The sequence below is a fragment of the Lepidochelys kempii genome, chromosome 4, assembly GCF_965140285.1.
Source record: "Lepidochelys kempii isolate rLepKem1 chromosome 4, rLepKem1.hap1, whole genome shotgun sequence".
Classification (NCBI taxonomy): domain Eukaryota; kingdom Metazoa; phylum Chordata; order Testudines; family Cheloniidae; genus Lepidochelys; species Lepidochelys kempii.
Window position 1 is genome coordinate 115,288,341 of NC_136383.1, and position 21,790 is coordinate 115,310,130.

Here is a 21,790-nt window from a genome sequence, read left to right on the forward strand (position 1 = left end):
CAGGGATGCAGAATGTTCTTGCAGACTCGCTCAGCAGACATTTTGTGACTGACCACAAGTGGGAGCTTCATGATACAATGATATGCAACATTTTTGAACAATGGGAGACCCCAATCAGAGACCTATTCACTTCTCAGACCAACAGCAAATTGTACTTCTCCAGAGGAGCCCTCGATTATCATTCCCGGGGCAATGCTCTCCCGTTTTCATGGTCAGACCAACTCAACTATGCTTTCCTCCACTGCTGCTCCTATCTCAAGCACTCCACAAAATCTGACATGACAGGGTGATGGTCATCCTCATCACCCCTTTCTGGATCAGACAGTTCTGGTTCTCCAGCCTCCTCCACATGTCGTTCCATCCTCTGATTCCCATCCTGAACTTCCCTTATCTCCTAAACCAGCACGGTGGCAGAATCAAACACCCCACTCCATATCTGCTCCATCTCAGGTGATAGTTGGATGGGCATCCATCTAGAATGGGCATGCTCCTCAATTGTACAAGACATTCTCTCTAAGAGCAGGAAAGACTCCACTAGACAATGGCACTCGGCTAAATGGAGGTGCCTTTCTTCTTGGTCCCAATGTAAAGGGGTTCTACCTCAAGACTGGGATGAAGGATCTTCCCACTTTCCTGGGTGAGGAGATGAGGAGTGTCCTGGAAATTGATTGGTGAGCAAACAGCCAGCTTTATCAGGTAAAGAAACCATATTTGTCGGGGCCAGGTTGGAACTATTAGAATGATTCTGGCTTTGTCCTTTTTTATTTTGAGTAAACTGTGACTATTACAGGAGTCAGTGAGAACACGTACAGTAGATCTGATGACCAATGAAGGTGAAAGGCATCCCCCAGAGATTAGTGACTCACCCTGCTTCTGGAGCAAAAGTGGGCACGTTTTTTGTTTATTGCTATGGCGAACAAGTCTATCTGGTACTCCTGAGGGAATTCTGCGCCAAAAAATATAAAATTCTGCACCAAAGAATTAAAAATTATGAGCACAATATTTTAAAATTTTGCTAATTTTATTTGTCAATAAATAAATGCGGCTCCTGCATGACAGTGGGGAGCACAGGCCACTGGCTGCATTGATGTGGGAGATCACCCTGAAGCCCCCACCTCCCCTGGTACAGGGACTTGGCAGTGAGGCTGCACCTGACCCAGACACAGTACAAGAGTGGGGCCTGTCCCAGAAACACCCAGTTCCCTGCCCCTCTGCGCCAGGTGCACCAGGTGTCAGTGGGTAGGCTCAGCCCAGCAGGATCCAAGTGTGGAAGGACTTAGTGTGGGGGGATTCAGGTGTGGGGTGAGAGGTTTCTGTGTGGGGCAATCTGGGTGCGGGTGGCTCAGTGGGAGATCTGGATGCACAGGGGCACATGGGGGGTTCTGGGTGCAGGGGAAACGGGTCTCTGCAGGGGCTCCAGGTGAAGGTGGTTGGGGCTCAGTCTGGGGAGGGGTCTGGGTGTGGGGAGATGGGGCTTGGTGTGGGGAAGTGGGGATTCAGTGGGGGGGGGAGGTGCTGGGGGAGCGGCTGGGAGTTTGGGTGTGGGAGGCTCGTCAGAGGGGTCCAGGTGTAGGGTTTGTCAGGGTGAAGGTTCGATGGGCCTGCTTAATGGGTGAGTCCCAGCTGCTGTGGAGGGGATGCTGCAGGCTGAGGTCCTGCTTCCTCTTTTCTTCTCCATCCCCCTACCCTCACTCCCGTATTCCCCTGCCCTATTCCACTCCCACTTCATTCCCCACTGCCTCTTCCTCCCACCCCCTCACCCTCCTTCCCTCATTTCCCCCACTGAGAGCAGATATTTTGCCTCAGTTGCCTGAAATGCCTTACAATACTTTAAACTGGAAATTTGCAAAAAAACCTTGAGAAAGGGTTTAAAATTAGAAAAAAATATAATTGGCTTAATCAGACATAAAATGAGTGGTGATAGTATTAAGACCCTTTAGAATGCTCAGAACAGGAATTAGTTTTAGGAATAAACGTGTAATTAAGTAAAAATTAAGAATAGTTTAAATTAGAAAATCTAGTAATGGCAGCTATAGGGTGATGTAATATAGTGGGAGATCCCATTTCTAGGGTACTTAGGGAGCTATTGTATATGATGTAATAACTTCACTTCCTATGATGCAATGGTCTATTCCACTTCCTGTGGGGAATGACTCAGCAAAATCCCATAGCCATACATTGTCGCCCGTAGGAATCCATGGGACTTTCAGACAGACAGGAGCTAGGGGTCATCCAAAAGTCAGCTGACAAGCTCCATAGGAATACATTAATCCCATAGAAGTCTATGGGAGGAGGCCAAGCTTCTAGTACATATGACTAATTAGTATACAATTAGCATATGCTAATATATCGAGGCTGATTGGCTGAGCTTGTGTGTCGCATCAGTGCCTGTGACATAAATGAGCATATGCAAATACTTGAAAGCTGATTAGCTATCGTTTATTAGCATAATTCAGCCAATGAGCTGAAAATTGTAGATAAAGGAGACAGCCAGCAGGCTAAAACCTTAGAGAGGGCAGGGACCTGAAGGCGAGTGGGAAGCTGCCGGACAGCTGGAAGAAAGAAAACGCTCACAGAGCTGCGGCCCTGGAGCCCTGCTGGGTAAGACAGCTATTTCCTGACCGCGGCAGAGTAGCAGCCACTCGCCCTCACAGACAGCCTCAGACAACGCTCACTGGCAGCCATCGCTCACAAAGCAGCAGCAGCAGCTGCAGCAGCAGCAGCAGCACCACAAGCCATAGCAACGGCTTCTGTAAGTAGCTAACGGCCTTTCCCTCCCAGCCACATGGCACCGCAGCCCTGCAAGCCCCGCTCACCAGCACCCTTCTCGAGCCGCTCGTGCAGCAGTAACAGCAGTCCACCCAGGGGTCCGAGGTTGCCCCTGACAACGGCTATTTCCGCCCCCCAGGCAGCAGGAGGCCACCTCAGCAGCAGCCAAGCAGGCTTCCCTATCCGCTCTCTGAGGAGGAACCTCGCCTCAGTGGAAGCAGGCAGCCGCTGGAGCCACACCGCGGCATTGCTGCTCCCCGCCAGCACCGCTCCCGAGCATCCAGACAGAGCAGAAGGACCAAAGGCCACCTCGGAGGGGTTAGAGAGAAGTTTCCTGTGAGCCTCACCTTTCTGTTTACCTGTTTGTGTCCCTGACACGTGTGGGTTCCAAGTGTCAATAAAGCTGGGTGCTCGTGGTCTGAGTGAAATCTCTTCCCACCCATGTAGCAACTGCCAGGCCAGCGCTTACTAGATGCTTAGTTTTAAATATTTAATATTGAATGTTTAATTAATATATTGTTACATGCTTGACTGTTATAAGGTATATAGAGTATTAAGCGAATGATTCGACTGTTACAGTGTCATATGCCACAGAGTTAAACTGAAATTGCTATTGTAGTGCTGTCTTTATTTGCCACCCTCCTTCACTCCCCTTTTAACTGTAACCCGATTCTATCTATCTCTACTCTTTTACTGTAACCACTTACTTGCAATTAAATATTATTTCTGTTTTCAAAGTATTTACTGCTTGCTTCCCTATTTTTGATCAGAGGGCTGTAGCCACGTCCTTTCAAGGGAACGTTAGCTAGCTGCAGCTTTCCCTGGAAACTCCTCTAGGGCAGGCAACAACCTTGATTACCGAATTCGATAAGTTAGTAGAGTTGATTCCAAATCTTCCGGTAACACCCCCGCCCCTGCTGCACCTCACTCAGCCCCACCGAGGGCACTCAATTGTACAGAAAACAGGGAAGCTCCCAGCGCGCACACAAGCGGAGCTTGACTGGCACTAGGACCCAGGAGGTGATGTTCAGCTGCAGAGTCAGCAGAGCCCAGCAGCAGTCTCCTTCAGCTGGGCAGCTCTGTGCTTAAAGAAATGAGGGGGAGGGGATGAGTGGCACGTAACCCATGTGCCCCCTCATGTCTCACCTCTATTTGGAGGAGGACAAAGCCCTCCAAAAAAACTGTGCCCATGGTTCCCCCCTCTCCCTGTGCAGCTTCCTTGCCATTTTCTGCAGGGAAGCATAGGCATTCTGCAGGGAGACAGTTTTCTGCAGTCATGCAGAACCCCCCCAAGAGTAGTTGAGGGGGTGCCCCATTGCTGGAATATGTAGTTTAGCTATGTTCACATTTTGAACCCCTCAAAGATAGGCTGCTGTGATGATGACCTGATTGCAATGCACCAATTCCAAAGCTTGACAACCTCAGTGCAGAGGTTGCTCCTCCTAGCTCAGTGATATAATACATGCAGAACATGTTATTCATCCTGATCTTTATGTACTTGCCCCTGATTAGTGGTAGAAACTGGAGACAGATGTATCTGATTGCTATGAGTTCAAAGAGATTGATGTATAGCATGGTCTCTTGCGACATCCATTTGCCCAGAGCTGTAGGAGCATTCTGATGTGCTCCCCACCCTAGTAGGAAGGCATCTATCATTATGACGACCATGGGGAAAGGATGTGCACATGAGACTCCTGTGCAAAAATTCTGATGGTCTTTCCATCAACTGAAGGATTCCTTTAGGCAGGTGAGTATGGAAAGTAGTATATTTAAACTATTTGATGAATAAATGGTCCTAAGCCACCGCTGAAGGCACCACATTCAGACTCCTGAGTGGTCTGTGACAAAGGTATCATAGAATATCAGGGTTGGAAGGGACCCCAGAAGGTCATCTAGTCCAACCCCCTGCTCAAAGCAGGACCAATTCCCAGTTAAATCATCCCAGCCAGGGCTTTGTCAAGCCTGACCTTAAAAACCTCTAAGGAAGGAGATTCTACCACCTCCCTAGGTAACGCATTCCAGTGTTTCACCACCCTCTTAGTGAAAAAGTTTTTCCTAATATCCAATCTAAACCTCCCCCACTGCAACTTGAGACCATTACTCCTCGTTCTGTCATCTGCTACCATTGAGAACAGTCTAGAGCCATCCTCTTTGGAACCCCCTTTCAGGTAGTTGAAAGTAGCTATCAAATCCCCCCTCATTCTTCTCTTCTGCAGGCTAAACAAGCCCAGCTCCCTCAGCCTCTCCTCATAACTCATGTGTTCCAGTTCCCTAATCATTTTTGTTGCCCTTCGCTGGACTCTCTCCAATTTATCCACATGCTTCTTGAAGTGTGGGGCCCAAAACTGGACACAGTACTCCAGATGAGGCCTCACCAATGTTGAATAGAGGGGAACAATCACATCCCTCGATCTGCTCGCTATGCCCCTACTTATACATCCCAAAATGCCATTGGCCTTCTTGGCAACAAGGGCACACTGCTGACTCATATCCAGCTTCTCATCCACTGTCACCCCTAGGTCCTTTTCCGCAGAACTGCTGCCTAGCCATTCGGTCCCTAGTCTGTAGCTGTGCATTGGGTTCTTCCGTCCTAAGTGCAGGACCCTGCACTTATCCTTATTGAACCTCATCAGATTTCTTTTGGCCCAATCCTCCAATTTGTCTAGGTCCTTCTGTATCCTATCCCTCCCCTCCAGCGTATCTACCACTCCTCCCAGTTTAGTATCATCTGCAAATTTGCTGAGAGTGCAATCCACACCATCCTCCAGATCATTTATGAAGATATTGAACAAAACCGGCCCCAGGACTGACCCTTGGGGTACTCCACTTGATACCGGCTGCCAACTAGACATGGAGCCATTGATCACTACCCGTTGAGCCCGACAATCTAGCCAGCTTTCTACCCACCTTGTAGTGCATTCATCCAGCCCATACTTCCTTAACTTGCTGACAAGAATACTGTGGGAGACCGTGTCAAAAGCTTTGCTAAAGTCAAGAAACAATACATCCACTGCTTTCCCTTCATCCACAGAACCAGTAATCTCATCATAAAAGGCGATTAGATTAGTCAGGCATGACCTTCCCTTGGTGAATCCATGCTGGCTGTTCCTGATCACTTTCCTCTCATGCAAGAAGAGGTACCAGCTGCCAAGTGCCACAACAATTGAAGACAGTTCTTGACTGGGGTTTGGGGGCTGAGTTAGATGGTATTGGCTATGATGAAAAGAGCCACAAACCTATGCAGTGGAAGGTACTTTTTTCATTACTAAACTGAGATGCACTCCCCTGAATTTTGTTTTGCACAGGGGTAAAAGTAAATTTTTGAATGTTTAACTGTAGGCCTAATTTGAGGAACAGATGTAGGCTTCAAAGTTGCCTGTGAAGTTAGTTCTAGGGAGCAATTCTTCAGCAGTCAATCATCTAGGTAAGGAAGACTAAAATACCTTTAGTGTTAGTGCTGCTAACATGATCTTTAAAAAGGCCCTTTGGGAAGATGACAAGCCAAAAGGGAACACCCTGTACTGAAAGTGGTCCTGGCCAACAGTAAAATGTAGGAATTGTTTGAGAGATAGGTAGATCACATGGAAATATGAGCTCTGAAGGTCAAGGGTTGAAAACCAATCCCCTTGAGCTAGCGATGGAATAATCACCACTAGTGTCAACATTTTGAATTTCTGTGCCTTCATATAGTGTTGAGTAGCCTCAAATCTAGGATGGGTTTCCAACTACCATTCTTTAGTACCAGGAAGTACCTTAAATAAAAGTACCTGCCTCTGTAGTGCATGGGAACTGGTTCTGTAGAATCAAACCATAGGAGAGTCCATTCCTTGATGAAGCAAGCTCTCATGAGAGAGGATGCCTGGGGTTGGTTGGTGGAAGAGTAGTAAAGATAGCATTCCCTATGAAGATGATCTCAAACCCATTTGTCTGGGGTGAGCAACTCCCAATCCCACCTGAAGTGGTAAAGGCAGCCACCAAAGGGAGGAAGGAGAGGGAAGTGGTGCATGGTAGAGCTATATTACTACTTTCTTTAAAATTGGAGGTAGAAAGAGACTGTTGTGAGAGATTTAGTTTAATTTAATGAAGCAAGGGGATATTTTCAACATTACAACAGTGAAAGGAGGAGCATGATTTCTCTCCCCCCCATGAGTAGGGCTATTTCCAAGATTCTTTTAACTAAGGGCAGATCTACACTACAGTGGGGATTGGTGCTCTGAGATCAATCCCCCAGTGGTTGACTTAGGGGGAATCTAGTAAAGACCTGCCAAATCAACTGCTGATCGCTCTCCAGTCGACCCCTATACCTTACTCTTCTTGTCAGGGGTAGAGTAAGTCAACAGGAGATTTTCTTCTGTTGACCCCCTGTGGTGCAGACCCCATGGTAACTTGACCTAAGGGATGTTATTCACATCTTAATCTGGCAGTGTAGACATAGCATGCACATTGTGTAAAGAGTTGTCACTTTGGATGGGCTATCACCAGCAGGAGAGTGAATTTGTGTGGGGGGGTGGAGGGTGAGAACCTGGATTTGTGCTGGAAATGGCCCACCTGATGATCACTTTAGATAAGCTATTACCAGCAGGACAGTGGGGTGGGAGGAGGTATTGTTTCATATTCTCTGTGTATATATAAAGTCTGCTGCAGTTTCCACGATATGCATCTGATGAAGTGAGCTGTAGCTCACGAAAGCTTATGCTCTAATAAATTGGCTAGTCTCTAAGGTGCCACAAGTACTCCTTTTCTTTTTGCGAATACAGACTAACACGGCTGTTACTCTGAAACCTGAGATATTTAACACCTTCCAGTTGAATAATGCACTAATTAAAATTGCAGGTAGTATTAATTATTCTAAAAGCACAAACAAGGATAGATAAAATTGGGGAAAATTTCCTCAATTTGATAAATTGGTATTATCAGTATTTATTGTCAAATTCCCAATTGAGGCAATAGCCCACACTTAACAAAAACCACACGCTTTACTTGGCTTCTAACCAAATATTTATAGTAATGAAATATGAACAGCTTTAACTTTGTTTATATAAAAAGGTATGTATTTTCATTTAGTGTTCATTAGGAAATTAAACAAAATGGATAATGACTTGACAGACAAATCTCAATTATTCCTTTTATGCCAAAACAGGATGCTAAAATATTAGCACGTATGATCTGCAGTATACACCATTAGTTTTGGACCAAAACATTTTGCTTCTTATAACACAAAATATTTTCATTATGTGTTCTATTAATCCATCATCAAGTTTGCAGTTGTACTGCTTCCTGCAAAGGTGCAATACAACCTGTGTCTTAATAAAGAAAAGCACACCTGCATAAATTCAGTAACATGAAAGATTTTAATAGAATGGGCAGCAATTTTCCATTGTCTGTTAAAAGTTCTACCAAAAATATATTTTCTGTAAAAACAAAATTTCTGAAAACATATGCAACCATTCCCAAATTTTCAGTTGTACATAGTGTAGGGAAGAAAAGGAGTGGGGAATCCAGGAATAGAATTACAGCTAAATTATGCTGTGATACATACTCAGCATCTACTGAAGTCAGTGAAAGCTGCATTTGCGTACATGATAGGAGAATTTGGACAGTCTGCAATTGTAAAACTTGAGCATTATGAAAACACTCGTTTTCTATTTCATGAGTTTAACTTTTTCCTTTAAAACCTTGAATTTGGGATTATTGTTCACTTTCTTATTAAATATAACTAGAAGATCCTCTTGTGATTTATGATGTTCACCAACTACTGCATGATATTGGGCTAAAACCTACACAAAAAGGAAATAAAATAGTTCAAGTTAATAGGAATGATTTCCACCACTTTTTTATGGAAACATTCCACACTAAAATGCACACACGTCTCAATTCAATAACATTGAATAATTAAAATCCAGCAAGAAATCTATTAATACCTACAACTCAAAGCTGAAATTGCAAACTTATGTCCTTAGATCGTGTTTTACTGGATTGGGGGTCTCCAATTTAAAAAAAAAATAAAAAAAGAATAAACTCCTTAAATCACACATTTTTGAATCTTTATATGATTTACTAATTAACCAGTTCATTCAATGGCATAGGACTATATGCTCAAACTTTGTTTATGTAGGATAGTTGTATATTTTCCACATAGTTTTAAAAGAAAACTACTTATTTCACAAACTAAAAGGGGTTTTAAAAATGAAGACTCTACTATACCTTTTTTCTTAGTTTTTTTATTGAAATTTCATTGTTTGGGGCTTGCTTCAGAACAGCTTTGATAGTTCCCTTCCAGTTGAATTTACCTATAATATTGTTAAAAACATAATGGTATTACATATCTTCTATATTTCTAAGTCATCTTTTCATCACATGTTCTAGCTAAAACTAATCACAGAACGATTGTCCAGTTCCGTTATCCTTGCCTTATTATTGCACCTGCAGCACCACCACCACCCTGGCACAAGGATCAAGCAAGTTGTTCCTCAGGTTAGCTACTGTAATGGGGTGTACAGACCCCATGCTGGCCTGGCAACCAAGAAGTTAATGTAGCAATCACCAGCCAGTGCTGATTGGCAGCCTCATAGCAGCTGGGGGAATAAAAGAGCTGAGAAGCAGAGAGGCAAGCAAGCTGGAGAAGGAAAGTCCTGCCTGAAAGCTGGTGTGAAGCCACACAGAGAAGGGATGATGGATACACAGGCTGTAGAAGCCTACAGAACCTAGGGAGGTAGGAAGCTCAGCACAGCAGGAGGAGTTGCCAAGGCCCGATTCCACCGCCTGGTTTAAAGGTCCTGAGCTGGAATGCAGTGGAGTGGGTGGGCCTGGGTTCCCTTACCAGTCCCTCAGAAACTTAACAGCCAAAAGTAGTTTCCAGATCTGCTGAGGACAGGGACCAGTGAACTCTGCCAAGGATAAAGGAGGAAACCCATAAACCCCAGCAGGACTGAAACTAACACCCTTCACAGCCCAGAATGGGCCTACCATACAGACTCAGGCCTTGTCTACACTTTAAATGCTACAGCAGCACAGATGCAGCACTTCAGCATAGCCATTACCTACGCCAATGGGAGGGGGTTCTCCCATCAGCATAGGTATTCCACCTCCCCAAGAGGCAACAGCTAGGTTGACAGAAGAATTTTTGCATTGATCTAGTTCTGTCGACACTGGGGGTTAGGTTGGCTTAACTGTGTCTCTGGGTTGTGGATTTTTCACACCCTGGGCAATGTAGTTAAATCCACTTAATTTTCTAGAGCCAACCAGGCCTTAAGCAAGAGATGCTGACTGACTGCCCCGCCAGACTAAGTGGATTCTGTGCAATGCTTGGTCTGACCAAAGTGGGTGCTGTTGCATTAGCACACCAGCTGAGGAAGGAAGAACAAATGACAAGACACCACCCTGGGAAAGGGAGAAACTGAGCCCTTAAAAATTATTATTATATCGTGCTTTTCATCAGATCTAATTTATCTCAGCTCCTTTGTTGGTTTTTTCCCTTCTTTTTCCAAAAACACAGATGGCAAATTTAACACAATTACTAAATTTGAAAAAACTGTAACCCCAAATTACATGGGCTCAATAAAAGATTCATTATACAGATCCTGGGTGTCAAATACAACTAGTTAAAAATAGCAAAGGCCAATTTGTGACCCAGCTATCATGTCATGTGAAGGACTAAGCAGGTGCAAGACATGCCACCCTCTTACTCCTCTGCGCTGCTATCCATATTGTATGTAGGAACACAAGAGTGAGAACAGCCTATGTGTGTGGGGGGGGTGGGTGGGGGGCGCAGCGCGGGGCAGCTGTTACTCATTCCTAGAAGGTGGGTGGAAGTGGGTGCTGTAGAGAGCGGCCAGTACAGCTGAACCAACAAATCAGGGGAAATAGTCTGCACCAGATATCATCACCTTCACAGAGATTACTTCCCCTGGAGCAAGGTATGAAACAGACTGAGGGCTTATCCTCAATACCGGGGAGATTGCAGCAGCGTCAATTTAGCAGGTCTAGTGAAGACCCATTAAATGGACAGCAGAGTGCTATACGGTGGACTCTGGTGTTCCCCCAGAAGAGTAAGATAGGTCGACCAGAGAGCATCTCCCGTCAATTCAACACAGTGAAGACACTGGGGTAAATCGACATAAGCTGCACCAACTCCAGCTATGTTATTCATGTAGTTGGAATAGCATAACTTAGGTCGACCCACCCCGGTAGTGAAAACAAGCCTTTAGTCACAATCTGGTTCACGGCTTTCTCCTGGGGCAGCCCTTTGCTCAGAGTTTTGGCAAATCAACGTTTTGCCCCAAATGAATAGCAGCACTTAGTTATTTGACTATGAAATCACTCTTACTAAAATATAGATGTCTAAACTTCCACTTTAAGTTTGAAGATACCTTTATCTGCATCCCCAATTTCTTCAGTTTCCATGGTTGCAGATGTTTTTATATATTTCATTCTTTTTGTTGTGGTGTAAGGTTCTTCTAGAGAACGGGGAGATAAGAGATAAATGAGGAAATATTAAAAAATTTAAATTACTAAAAAATGCAATTAAAAAGTTTCTATTCTTGGCATTGGAGTTTGCTGTAATATTTTTCCCGATTTTGAAATAAAAAATAAACCTTGCATCACATTACAATGTTTTTTTTAAGTTGCATTTTTAAAAAAAAAAAAAATGTATAAATGATAGGTGTCGTAAAGATTCTACCAAAGCAGGTTACTGAATTTTCAAGATGCCAAGAAGAAAACAGCCTTTCCTAAAAACTGCATGGAATGTGAGCTAGATATATACCTTCTGGATGTTTACGTTTGTGTTTCTTTATATTTGTTTGTTTTTCTTCATTATGATTGCCATTTCCATTTATTTCCAGCTGAGCTGTATTATTTCTCTCATGCTTTTTCTTCTTCCTTTCTGCATTACTACTTTTGGAAGTTTCCTCATTTTCGTTCTCAGTACCTTCCTTTTCTTTCTTAGGCTTTTTGCCTTTTTTATTTTCCGGGTTATCTTGTTGGCTTTCTACTTTCACTTCTTTTTTCTTTGTCTTTTTGTTCTTTTGTCTTTCTTTTAGTTCTCTTTTATTCTTTTTCTTCTCAAGTTTATCAGCTGTCATTTCATTTTTTTCTGTAGACAATGGGTTTACTTCACTTTTTACAGGCTGGCTTCCTACTTTCTGCAATGGTTTCTCTAGTTCTTTTTTGCTTGGCCCCTTTTGTTAAAAGAAAATACTGTAATAAAAATGTCTTCCACATACTACTTTTGGTAATGCCACCCAGATCTACTGCATTATTGGGGAAGGGGCAGGGTGGGGGGGAAGAAGAGAAGGGGGAGATGTTATGCTCTGAATAAAAAAAACAAAACAAAAAACCATACACACCATGATCAATTATTGAGGAATAGCATTACTTGCTGGAGATAATGCATCTCAGTTGAAGATGAAAGGACATGCCTTACTCTAACTGTCCCATCTGAGATGTTAAAATTTACAACACATACATGCTTGTCATTTGTTATTCCACTTAATTTTGTTTTTAGAAGAATGAAGTGGGCATTTGCAATATATATTAGTTTATTCATTATTTTAGAAGTTCCAACATGATAAACTTAATTTCAGTGCAATAGCAACATTTCTAGGCAGATGGGAGTGCTCTGAAGCGGAGGCAAGCAGTAACAGGGAACTAGGCAAGTCTAGGCAGAGGGTAGTTCCTAAATTAAAATATAATAGTGAACAGGTTAACGTACTTCTCTATGAGAGACAGAAGGTGTTGGCAACAGCTAAGCAAAATCAGAATATTAAAACAAACTGGGAGCATCCAGCTCACATAGATAAAAGTTTTTTAAAAAAAATTGTTGAAAGTTGCTGGTTACAATTCCATAAGCAAGACAGAGTTCCATTTTGTACTTAAAGCATGGATTCACCATTGCGTTTTGCATGAAAACACAAGCACATACTCTCCAAACTTAAAACATTTACACTTCGAGTAACAAACTTACTACTGCCCTGCAGTGAGGCCACAAAGGGGGAAAAAAAACAAACAAACGGAATAGCTGGGACCACAAACAGTAAAAATACCTTAATCATACTTGACAATTATTGTAGGACATCACTACAGGGCAGAGTTAGAGTTGCTTGGTTGTCTTAACTTATCCAAACATATTAAGAAATGCTAAGTTAAGTGTAACCTTAACTCTGAATTTCCTAGGTTTAGAACACTTGACAGGGGGACAGTTGAGACACACCTTTGATGTTTTACCCTTACAGTATTGATATACTTAACCTTAAATTCATCTTAATGAAGCTGTGTGTCTGGGAACAGAATTATTAATCTTAAAATGCATTAGATAACATTTATATTTAATAAAGCTATTTTTCAATAGAAAAATCCAATTTTAAAGTTGCACTTATAAAATGAGTTAATAAAACACTCCAATGGGTGGATAATGAGACAATATACATACTTTTTGGTTACAATGGAAAAAATATTCAAAAATATAATTGGACACAGATGTCGGATTGGGGCAGCAATGATCAGAAAGTGGATTTTCTGTTCCTTACTAGAAAAAGCAGTCTGGGATAAGAAGTTTACACATAACCTTCCTACCACCACGATGCTGTCACTGCCTATAGCTTACCTTCATAGGTTGTTGTGAATACCCCAGCTATGCTGCATCAGCAATACATTCTGCCATAGATTAGCAAGAATTTGGTCTCATGTACTCTCCATTTGTCTTTGGACACCAGCAATGACCCTTCCCTAATATATAGTACTCAGTGACCGCAATAGGAGTCTTGAAAGTCTCCACCCTGTTGCCCTATTGTTGTATTTGTACTGAAAGATTGTGGCTTTGATTAGACTTACGTTGCTGGTTGCTTCAGAAAAGATCTCCCACACCTGGTCCAGGAGAGCACTATTGTCAACATTCAAGCTGTTCAGCATCCAATTCTGTGCAGAAAAAGAAATGAGAAGTGACAAGCATTCAATTTTAACTTTTTAACCATATGTAGGATAAGTATAAAATTAAAGAATTAAAATTAACTTAAGTTTGGTTAGGAAATGTGTGGGTGTTGTAAAGAAAGGCCATGACTAGCAAGTTAGAAGAAAGGCTTTCAAAATAATGAGTTATAAGGCCAAAAGGAATAAAGTAGGGAGAATGTATGGTTCAAAGAATAACTAATGGGATAAGTGAAAAGAAGGCCCCTGATTGATATAGGTGACTGCAGATTTTTTTAAAAAAAAAATCTTAAAGTGATCCAACATGGCCCTTCCCCAACCCACACACCAGTGTGAATCCAGGTGCAATGAGAAAAACTGTTGGACAGCTAGGAGCGGAAGAAAGGCCTTGGGAAGAAAGGAAGTTGTAAACCTTGTCTGGATTAAGACTAGAAATGTGTGAATTGTCTCCAATTGGTTTTTAGCTGAAGTCAGTAAATGGCAATGACATTTGTAAAGGGTATAAAGAAAGTCAACTCTTTAAGGGTTCATTGCTAATACCTGCCTGACCATGCTGGAGTTGACCAATATGGGTTTGAGCACCTTGGGGTTTAGCCCATTTGTAAGTATCTTGATCAAATGCTTATAAATGTTTTGTTACTATTTGGATGTAGCAAATGGTCTGTTATTTAGGCTTTTTAGGCATGTTTGGAGCAACTGCATAAAGTACTATTTTGCCTTTGGATTTAATAAAAGAATTTATGGTTAAATTGGTGTCTGGTGATTTCCCATACAGTAACTCCTCACTTAACGTCCTCCCGCTTAACCTTGTTTCAAAGTTACGTCGCTGCTCAATTAGGGAACAGGTTCGTTTAAAGTTGTGCAATGCTCCCTTTTAACGTTCTTTGGCTGCCTGCTCTGTCCACTGCTTGTAAGATTTTGTGGAAGAGCAGCAACTTTACAAGGGAGCATTGCACAAGTTACTCTTCTCCGCCTCCCTCCCAGCGCTTCCCCCACCGCCAAACAGCTGTTTGGCGGTGCTTAGGACTTTCTGGGAGGGAGGGGTAGGAAGGAGTGGGGATGCAGTGTGCTCTGGAGCAGAGGTCGGAAGACTTGGGCCTGGAGTGGAGTGGGGACGGGAAGAGGCGGGCCTGGAGCATCCCCCAGCAAAGTTGGAGCCTGTTCTTCTCTGGGTAAGCTGCCACTGCTGCTGCAAAGGTGCTTCCTAGCGTCCTTGCCTGCAGTGGGCTGTGCCTGTGTGGGGTAAGCCAGGAGCACTTCCCAACCACTGTACAGTATATCATGCCTTGTGTCTGCCCCCCCCCCAAAATGTCCTTGGAACCTAACCCCCTGCATTTACATTAAATCTTATGGGAAAACTGGATTCGTTTAACATCATTACACTTAAAGTTGCATTTTTTAGGAACATAACCACAACGTTAAGTGAGGAGTTACTGTATTAATAATTTCAAATTTAATAATTTCAACACCATATGACCACAAACTGATGAATTCTAGGAGTCAGCTGTTACAGTGGTCAGCAGGCTAAAAGGTTCATTCTCACCTTTGTGCTACTGCTTTAATTTTGCATATTATTTGCATCTATTATAATATGCCACATGCCAGCCATGCCTCTAACTGAGCACATCAATAGCTGCCCAAAATTCTTTTCCAAGTCATGAATTAGTTCCAGTCTTCTGAGTAGGAACTGCCAATTGTGCTAACATCCCCTTAAACCCTGTAATTGTTTATTAAGTAAGAGATAACATTCAGGCTCACTGAAGCCATTTGAAATATGGGACAAATGAGCACACTTCAAGGTCATTTCCTTAGTTTGCACAGATTATTAAAATGCAAATAAGCTTCACATGTATCTGTTTAGAAAATTGTTGGAGCTGTTTCAGGAGTTCCTGCTGCAGAGGAAAGTGCAGCAGCAAATTTATTTTGATATGAGAAATCAGCAGAAGCAGGGTTTTTTGGTTAAAAAAAAAAGATGGCTTTAATGGTGTGGCCAAAAAGTGGCCTCATTGCAATGTACTATTTCAGTAGTCCTTTCTTGGAACAAATGAAGTGACACTGCATTGTTTAAGTTTTTGATCGCTATAGCTTTGGTATATTACATTGCAGTGTTTCCAGGCAATACTATTCAATTCACCTGAAATCATTAATTCCTCAGAAAGCTACTCAAATGTTCACCTCTTCTGCAATCGTTCAAGAAGTTTCACCACAGCTTCTGTTTCCTGAACATATGTATTGTCCATTATCAGCCACACAAACTGAGACATGGAGTAGGAGAAACATGCTCACTTATCCCAGACATGTCTGCTATTCTTTGTGGACGCTATATAAAATGTGTGAAACCTGGCATAGTTATCTAGTGGCAGCTCCATAAGGGTCATCTGGAGGAATATAAGTTAGAGCCCTGAACAGCAGTGAGTTTCTGGCAGGAACAATGTCTAGCAGAAAGTTCACTACAATTTTTTGAGGTGTGTTTGCGGATGTGGAAGTTGGCAGAAACAGCAAATGGAGAAATATTAAAGTGTGTGGTTTGAGGGGACACAGACTTACAGAGGGGGAATTTGCACTTGCAGGCCTCCAAACCCAACAATTTCTCCAACATGTAATTTTTATCTAAATTATTATTAAACAGAAGGCCTTTCATCCAAAGATCAATGCTCTATTAATTAAGTCTCAGACAGACAGTTATTCTTCCCCACCTGCCAATTATACAGATGTACAGACAGGTTAAGCAACTTGTCTCAGGTAACACAAGTTAGTGGCACATATGACCATATAATCCATTTGTCTTCATTTCAAATCTACTACTGTCCCATTAAAATCATACCTGAAATTTGACCTTTTTTCTTGGAATATTATCATAGGTGTGCATTTGCTCTAAGACGTTTCTCACTTTGGGGCTAATGTTTGGCTTCTTCAATACTTCATGAATCTTCTGCAAGAAAGAAGCCGAATAACTTGTCAAAGGAGCACGGAGTTAACTAGCAAAGTCAGATGCAAGGTAAGATCAGAAATACAGAGTACCTTGAATAAATAACATCTGCAAAACATTTAGCGTATAGTCTACTATTTGCCATCTTTATATTAGACAAATTATACAGTCAATTCTGAAAGTGCTATAGTACTACAAAAAGTGCACGAGGAATACCAATTGAGTTTTTTGTTCTAAAAAACATGGTGGGGGTGGGGGAGGGAAGAGAGGGGAAAAAAAAATCACAGAAAGTGATATGAATCATTTACATACTTTACAGCTAAGCTGAAACACAACTGATGCACTAAGTTTGAAAATTGAAATTAAGGTATTCCACTACTTATATACTAAATGGACACACTATATAGCTCATCTTCGCTTTCAGATCATGCACTGGTGAGAGAGAAAAGTCAGCTCAGCTATCATCTCAAATTTAAAATATCTAAAAGTAGGACAAGTAGCATAACACCAAAGAACTTTGTTACACTAAAGTTTGGTTATACCCTGCGAGTTGTACTAGAAGAGAATGCTAGCTGGTTGTCTCTTCATAAAGCACTCCAGAATTTCACGGCCTCTTAAAAGAAGGGGAGTAATCGTTTTTTAATTTGGAAACCCAGTGTGCAGGTTTGTCAAAGCATAACCAAGAGACACTAGACTGCTCATGGGTTCTTCCCCAAAGGTTTTGTGCATCTCTCGGGACCACCAGATAAACAGGGAGGCACTGTAAAGCTATGCTACTTTTTTGTAACTTAAACAGTAAGTACATTGTACAATCTAGTGCCTATCTTCACACTACCATCCACTACTGAATTCAGGCCCTGTTCTAGCTATTCACTCAAATACTAAAATAACTTCAATGATATCTGTAATCCCATTTACTTGAATGGGATTACATAAATACTTAAGTTAGGTACTGGTTTCAGTGCTCTGCAGGATAGTGGTTTTAAGGCTTGTCTACACAAACACTTAACTTGCAACAAGCTAGGGTGTGAATGTACCCTGCCACATACTAAGTACCTGCTCACAGTTTCTTAGTGTGCTTTGATCTACTTCTGTTGCAAAGCAGGGGAGACCAGAACATACTAAGGAACTGTTAGTACATGTCAGCACGGTCCACACAAGTACTTAGCCTATGTGACGTCTACATTGTAGAAGGCTGTGTGCTTCCTCAGAGTGGAAAAAGAGCGGTGTGGCCACTCTGGGAAGGGCAGCAGCTCAGGCTAGCTGCCTGAGTATATACCTAACAGGTCAGGTGTAATTGTACTTGGGTAGCTAGCCTGAACTGCTGCAGCCATGCTGCTGTTTTTAGCATGCTAGCTCAAGTAGAGTTAGTGCACACATTCATCTGCCCCTGCTGGGAAGTATACTCCCAGGTGCAACGTAGACATAACCTGCTGTGCGCTAAGGGTACTGTTGAGTTGATTCACACTTCGCATTGCTGAGAATTAAATGTTCTCATAGACAAGCCCTTAGTTTACAGTTGATAATTTTTGAAGTAATTCAAGTGACTACTGTCAATGATGTTGCTATAGAGGTGGAAGAAACAAGGTTACAAATCCAGTTCAAGACCTGTATTACTGATTACAATACAGTCTCAATTATGAGACAGACAATGGGATTATTTACATAAATACTTACAATTCTCTACTTCATACATTCATTCAAGGCTGAGATAAAGAGATCTCTAAAACCCTCTTAGAAACCTCAAGAATCCTCTCACCAATTTTTGGTTGTCACTTTCTCCTTTTCCTCAATGTACAGCAACCACCCCACTAGAGAAATAATCAAATTCAGCTCCCTAAAAAGCAAGCAGGGTCACAATAGATAGACATACTCCCTGCAGGGGAAGAGCATGTTAACATTTACAGTGTCCAGCACAGGAGCAAGGACAGCACCTGAAGTTCTGATGCTCAGCTGGTGAGATGCATTAACGTTAGAGTGTCAGGCTTGTCTGCTCTTCTCCTCATTTAAGGCCATTTTTTCCAGAACATGCATTGCTATTTAAAATAAAGCATCTGTACATTTATTTTCCCAATATGAATTCATATTTTTTAGTATACAAAGTTTTCTGCAATGAAGTTGAGTTATCAGAAAGAAAACATTAATACAATATTTTTTTAAATTATTACCTGGATCCACTCCTGTTGTTTAACATCTCCTTTGTTAGTTTTGGCTTCATAACCCTTGCCACCATATTTCTGATCTTCACTTATACATTTCACATGGCTCTTATAATCATCACCCCTTAAATATTAATAAGCCACACTTAAAATCAGTAAACAGTGTTCCTTTTCAATTAACAAAACTTAACACGTCACAGTCAGTCTCTCAAACAAGGCAACCTTCATAAGCAGCGAAACTTGAGTTGTAATTGTACAATACAAATTTAGCTTCCAATACTATTAATGCTTACAAATGTGTACACGTCTGCCTGTGTTAGTGGCCCCATTGAAGTCAGTGGAACTATTCACATGAGTGAAGTAAAGTACATGTATATTTGAGGATTGCTTGAATTCCTGCCAGTCTAGAGCTTGATAAATATCACTTGACTTCAATGGATGTTAAGATTTGCAAAGAATGAAGAATTAGGTCTTTAATAAATATAAACGTATAAAGTAGTATACATCTCTAATTACATATAGAATTGTTATATTTAACATTTCCCTATGCTCATATTGTGGAAAAGCTATATTTTTCTGCTCTTCGGCAGAGTTTAAAAACCATTTAGAGAGCACCACTCACTGCTCAAATCTAAGGAGCCTATATGGCTCCCATTACCATAGCATCTGAGTGCCTCACAATCTTTAACACTCTTGTGAGGTTGTGATATATTATTTAATCCTTGTTTTACAGATTGGGAACTGAGACAGGCTAAGTGACTTGGCCAAGTTTACACAGGAAGTCTGTGGAGGAGCAAGGGAGACTTGGCTTCAGTTCACATTCTAGGTTAATGCCCTAACCATTGGACCATTCTTCCCCCTTCAGCAAAGTGGAATGGGGCCTGAATTCTGTAGCAGCTACTAGTGCTAAAATGGGAAAACAGATTAAACACACTTCTAAAGAAACTGGTTCCTGGACTTCGGAATTGTTTACCAAGTTCTGTCTAAGGACATTTTTCTGATCAAGTTATTGATAACTGAAAAATAGGGCTGATAATGGAAATGCTAATCCTACCACTAGTGAGCCTACTGGTCTGTACCTACAATTTTATTTCCTGTTAATTTAGATAAAATTTCTACTTTTGCATTTGGAAAGTTAGACTGTAGTGGGGATTTTTGAAGAATCTGGGTACTTACAGGGAGAGCTGCTGCAATTTTGGTAAAAAGTATTCCAGTCACACTGATTCTGCAGCAATCAGCAACGTTTTTGCCATAATCAAAAGCTCAAAGTACCATAATTCATAGCTGCAAAGAGTAACCATGGTAACTTTGATGTTTGTAGCATATAATAGGGATTGAAAAGTTTTAATGCGCACCTACATGCCGTAACACTTAAATTACTAACAAAAGAATACCAAAGATGAGGGAGCAACATAACAACTAACCCACTTCAACCTGCAGAGAAGTGCAGAATGCTATTCTCTCCCTTCCAAGCCTTAATTTTTGGGCCCTCTTACCCCACAATTAGAACCAATGACTGCCCCTGTTGTTTATATGTTTTTAGCATAATTTCTTGTCAGTTTCATGGCTGTATTTAAGGCTCTGAATAGAAACTGTGAAATTAATCTTCTCACTCTGCTACTACTTTGGAGAATCTATGCAGTAGAACCACTGGAATGGTTTACCACAGTGGTTTTCAAACTTTGTTTCTGGCAATCCAGTGGAAGAAAATTGTTGATGCCCGTGACCCAGCGGAGCTGGAGATGAGGGGTTTGAAGTGTGGAGGGGGCTCAGGGCTGGGGCAGAGGGTTGGGGTGCACAGTGGGACCAGGGGTTTGGTGTGCAGGAGAGGGCTCCAGGTTGCAGGGGCTCAGGGCTGGGGCAGTGGGTTGGAGTGCAGGAGGGGGTCAGGGCTCTGGGTGCTGGTTCTGGGGTGTGGCCAGGGATGAGGGGTTTGGAGTGCAGGAGGGGGCTTCTGGTTTGGGGGGCTCAGAGCTGAGCCAGGGGATTGGGGCACAGGCTTACCTTAGGCAGCTACCAGTCAGCGGCACAGTAGGGTTCCTGCCTGTCCTGGCACCGTGGACTGCACTGCACCCCGGAAGCAGCCAGCAGCAGGTCCTGCTCCTAGGTAGAGGTGTGCAAGCGGCTCCGCACAGCTCTCACCTCAGGCACCGCCCTTGGTCAATGGGAGTGCAGAGCCAGTGCGGCGGGGGACAGCGCATGGATCCCCATACCCCCCACCTAGGAGCTGGACCTGCTGCTGGCCACTTACGGGGCACAGTGCAGTGTCCGAACAGGTATGAACTAGCCTGCCTTAGCTGGACAGCACCGCCGATGGGACTTTTAACCGCCTGGTTAGCAATGCTGACCAGAGCCGCTGCAACCCAGTACTAGGTAGCAACTCGCAGTTTGAAAACCACTAGTCTACCAACTGCCAACTCAGGACAGCACATGTTTTGGTTCACACTTAAAGGGTATTTGCGCAACGTTACAGCTAGAGTTGTTGGTTTGGGTTTTTTTTTTGGTTTTAAATGAAACCCTGAATACCTCACAAAATAATTTAACTCCAACATATCCTAGGAACCTTTTCTATGGTCACTGCTGATTGTGCAAGATCATTAACATACCAAAAATCTTTGCCACAATCCATGCAAGAAAGGCACTGGCAGTTTCTGCAAATGTTTACATGTTTTTCAACTTGTCCTTTCTTCACAGACTCGCCACATGCACTGCAGGTAAAAACCACCATTTTGATGAAGTGATCAAAATAGTTTCTTCTCAAAGGTGCTTACAACTGCTTCTTTTTCAAATTGAAATCTACAAAAAAAATGCAATTCATATCATAACTCTGAAAAAGCATGAGAATTATATTTAAGAAAAACATAAGCAACCCACACAAATTAAGTGCATGTGGCTCAATCTACCAACAGCAAATCTATCAGACTTAAATGTGAATAAGATTCACACGTTAATTGCGCTTTTATGTAACATTCATTTTTAATTGCAAAAATATTTCTTTGTATATACAACT

The 21,790-nt window shown here is 42.3% G+C and overlaps 1 protein-coding gene, 1 long non-coding RNA gene and 1 pseudogene across 7 annotated transcripts in view; 1 reads left to right on the forward strand and 2 right to left on the reverse strand.

Moving 5' to 3' along the window:
* Nucleotides 1-21,790, reverse strand: part of LOC144930532 (uncharacterized) — a 256,857-nt pseudogene that overhangs the window by 185,259 nt on the left and 49,808 nt on the right.
* LYAR (Ly1 antibody reactive) overlaps nt 1-21,790 on the reverse strand; it is a 30,854-nt gene that overhangs the window by 7,189 nt on the left and 1,875 nt on the right. For 3 of the 6 annotated variants that reach the window (XM_073342513.2, XM_073342512.2, XM_073342511.2), the window contains 7 exons: nt 21,387-21,576; nt 18,790-18,904; nt 16,517-16,624; nt 13,600-13,683; nt 11,534-11,948; nt 11,139-11,225; nt 8,974-9,059 (listed from right to left, as the gene is read on the reverse strand). In XM_073342513.2, coding sequence (XP_073198614.2) covers nt 8,974-9,059; nt 11,139-11,225; nt 11,534-11,948; nt 13,600-13,683; nt 16,517-16,624; nt 18,790-18,904; nt 21,387-21,508 — 1,017 coding nt within the window. In that variant the 5' untranslated portion in view covers nt 21,509-21,576. Of the gene's footprint in view, nt 1-8,101; nt 8,547-8,973; nt 9,060-11,138; nt 11,226-11,533; nt 11,949-13,599; nt 13,684-16,516; nt 16,625-18,789; nt 18,905-21,386; nt 21,577-21,790 lie in introns of those variants that run through there. The other 3 variants (XM_073342514.2, XM_078852584.1, XM_078852585.1) reach the window with 3 other exon arrangements.
* On the forward strand, nt 2,190-3,509 carry LOC140910024 (uncharacterized). Its single transcript, XR_012158402.1, has 2 exons — nt 2,190-2,752; nt 2,909-3,509. It is a non-coding gene; the product is annotated as an uncharacterized LOC140910024 (long non-coding RNA).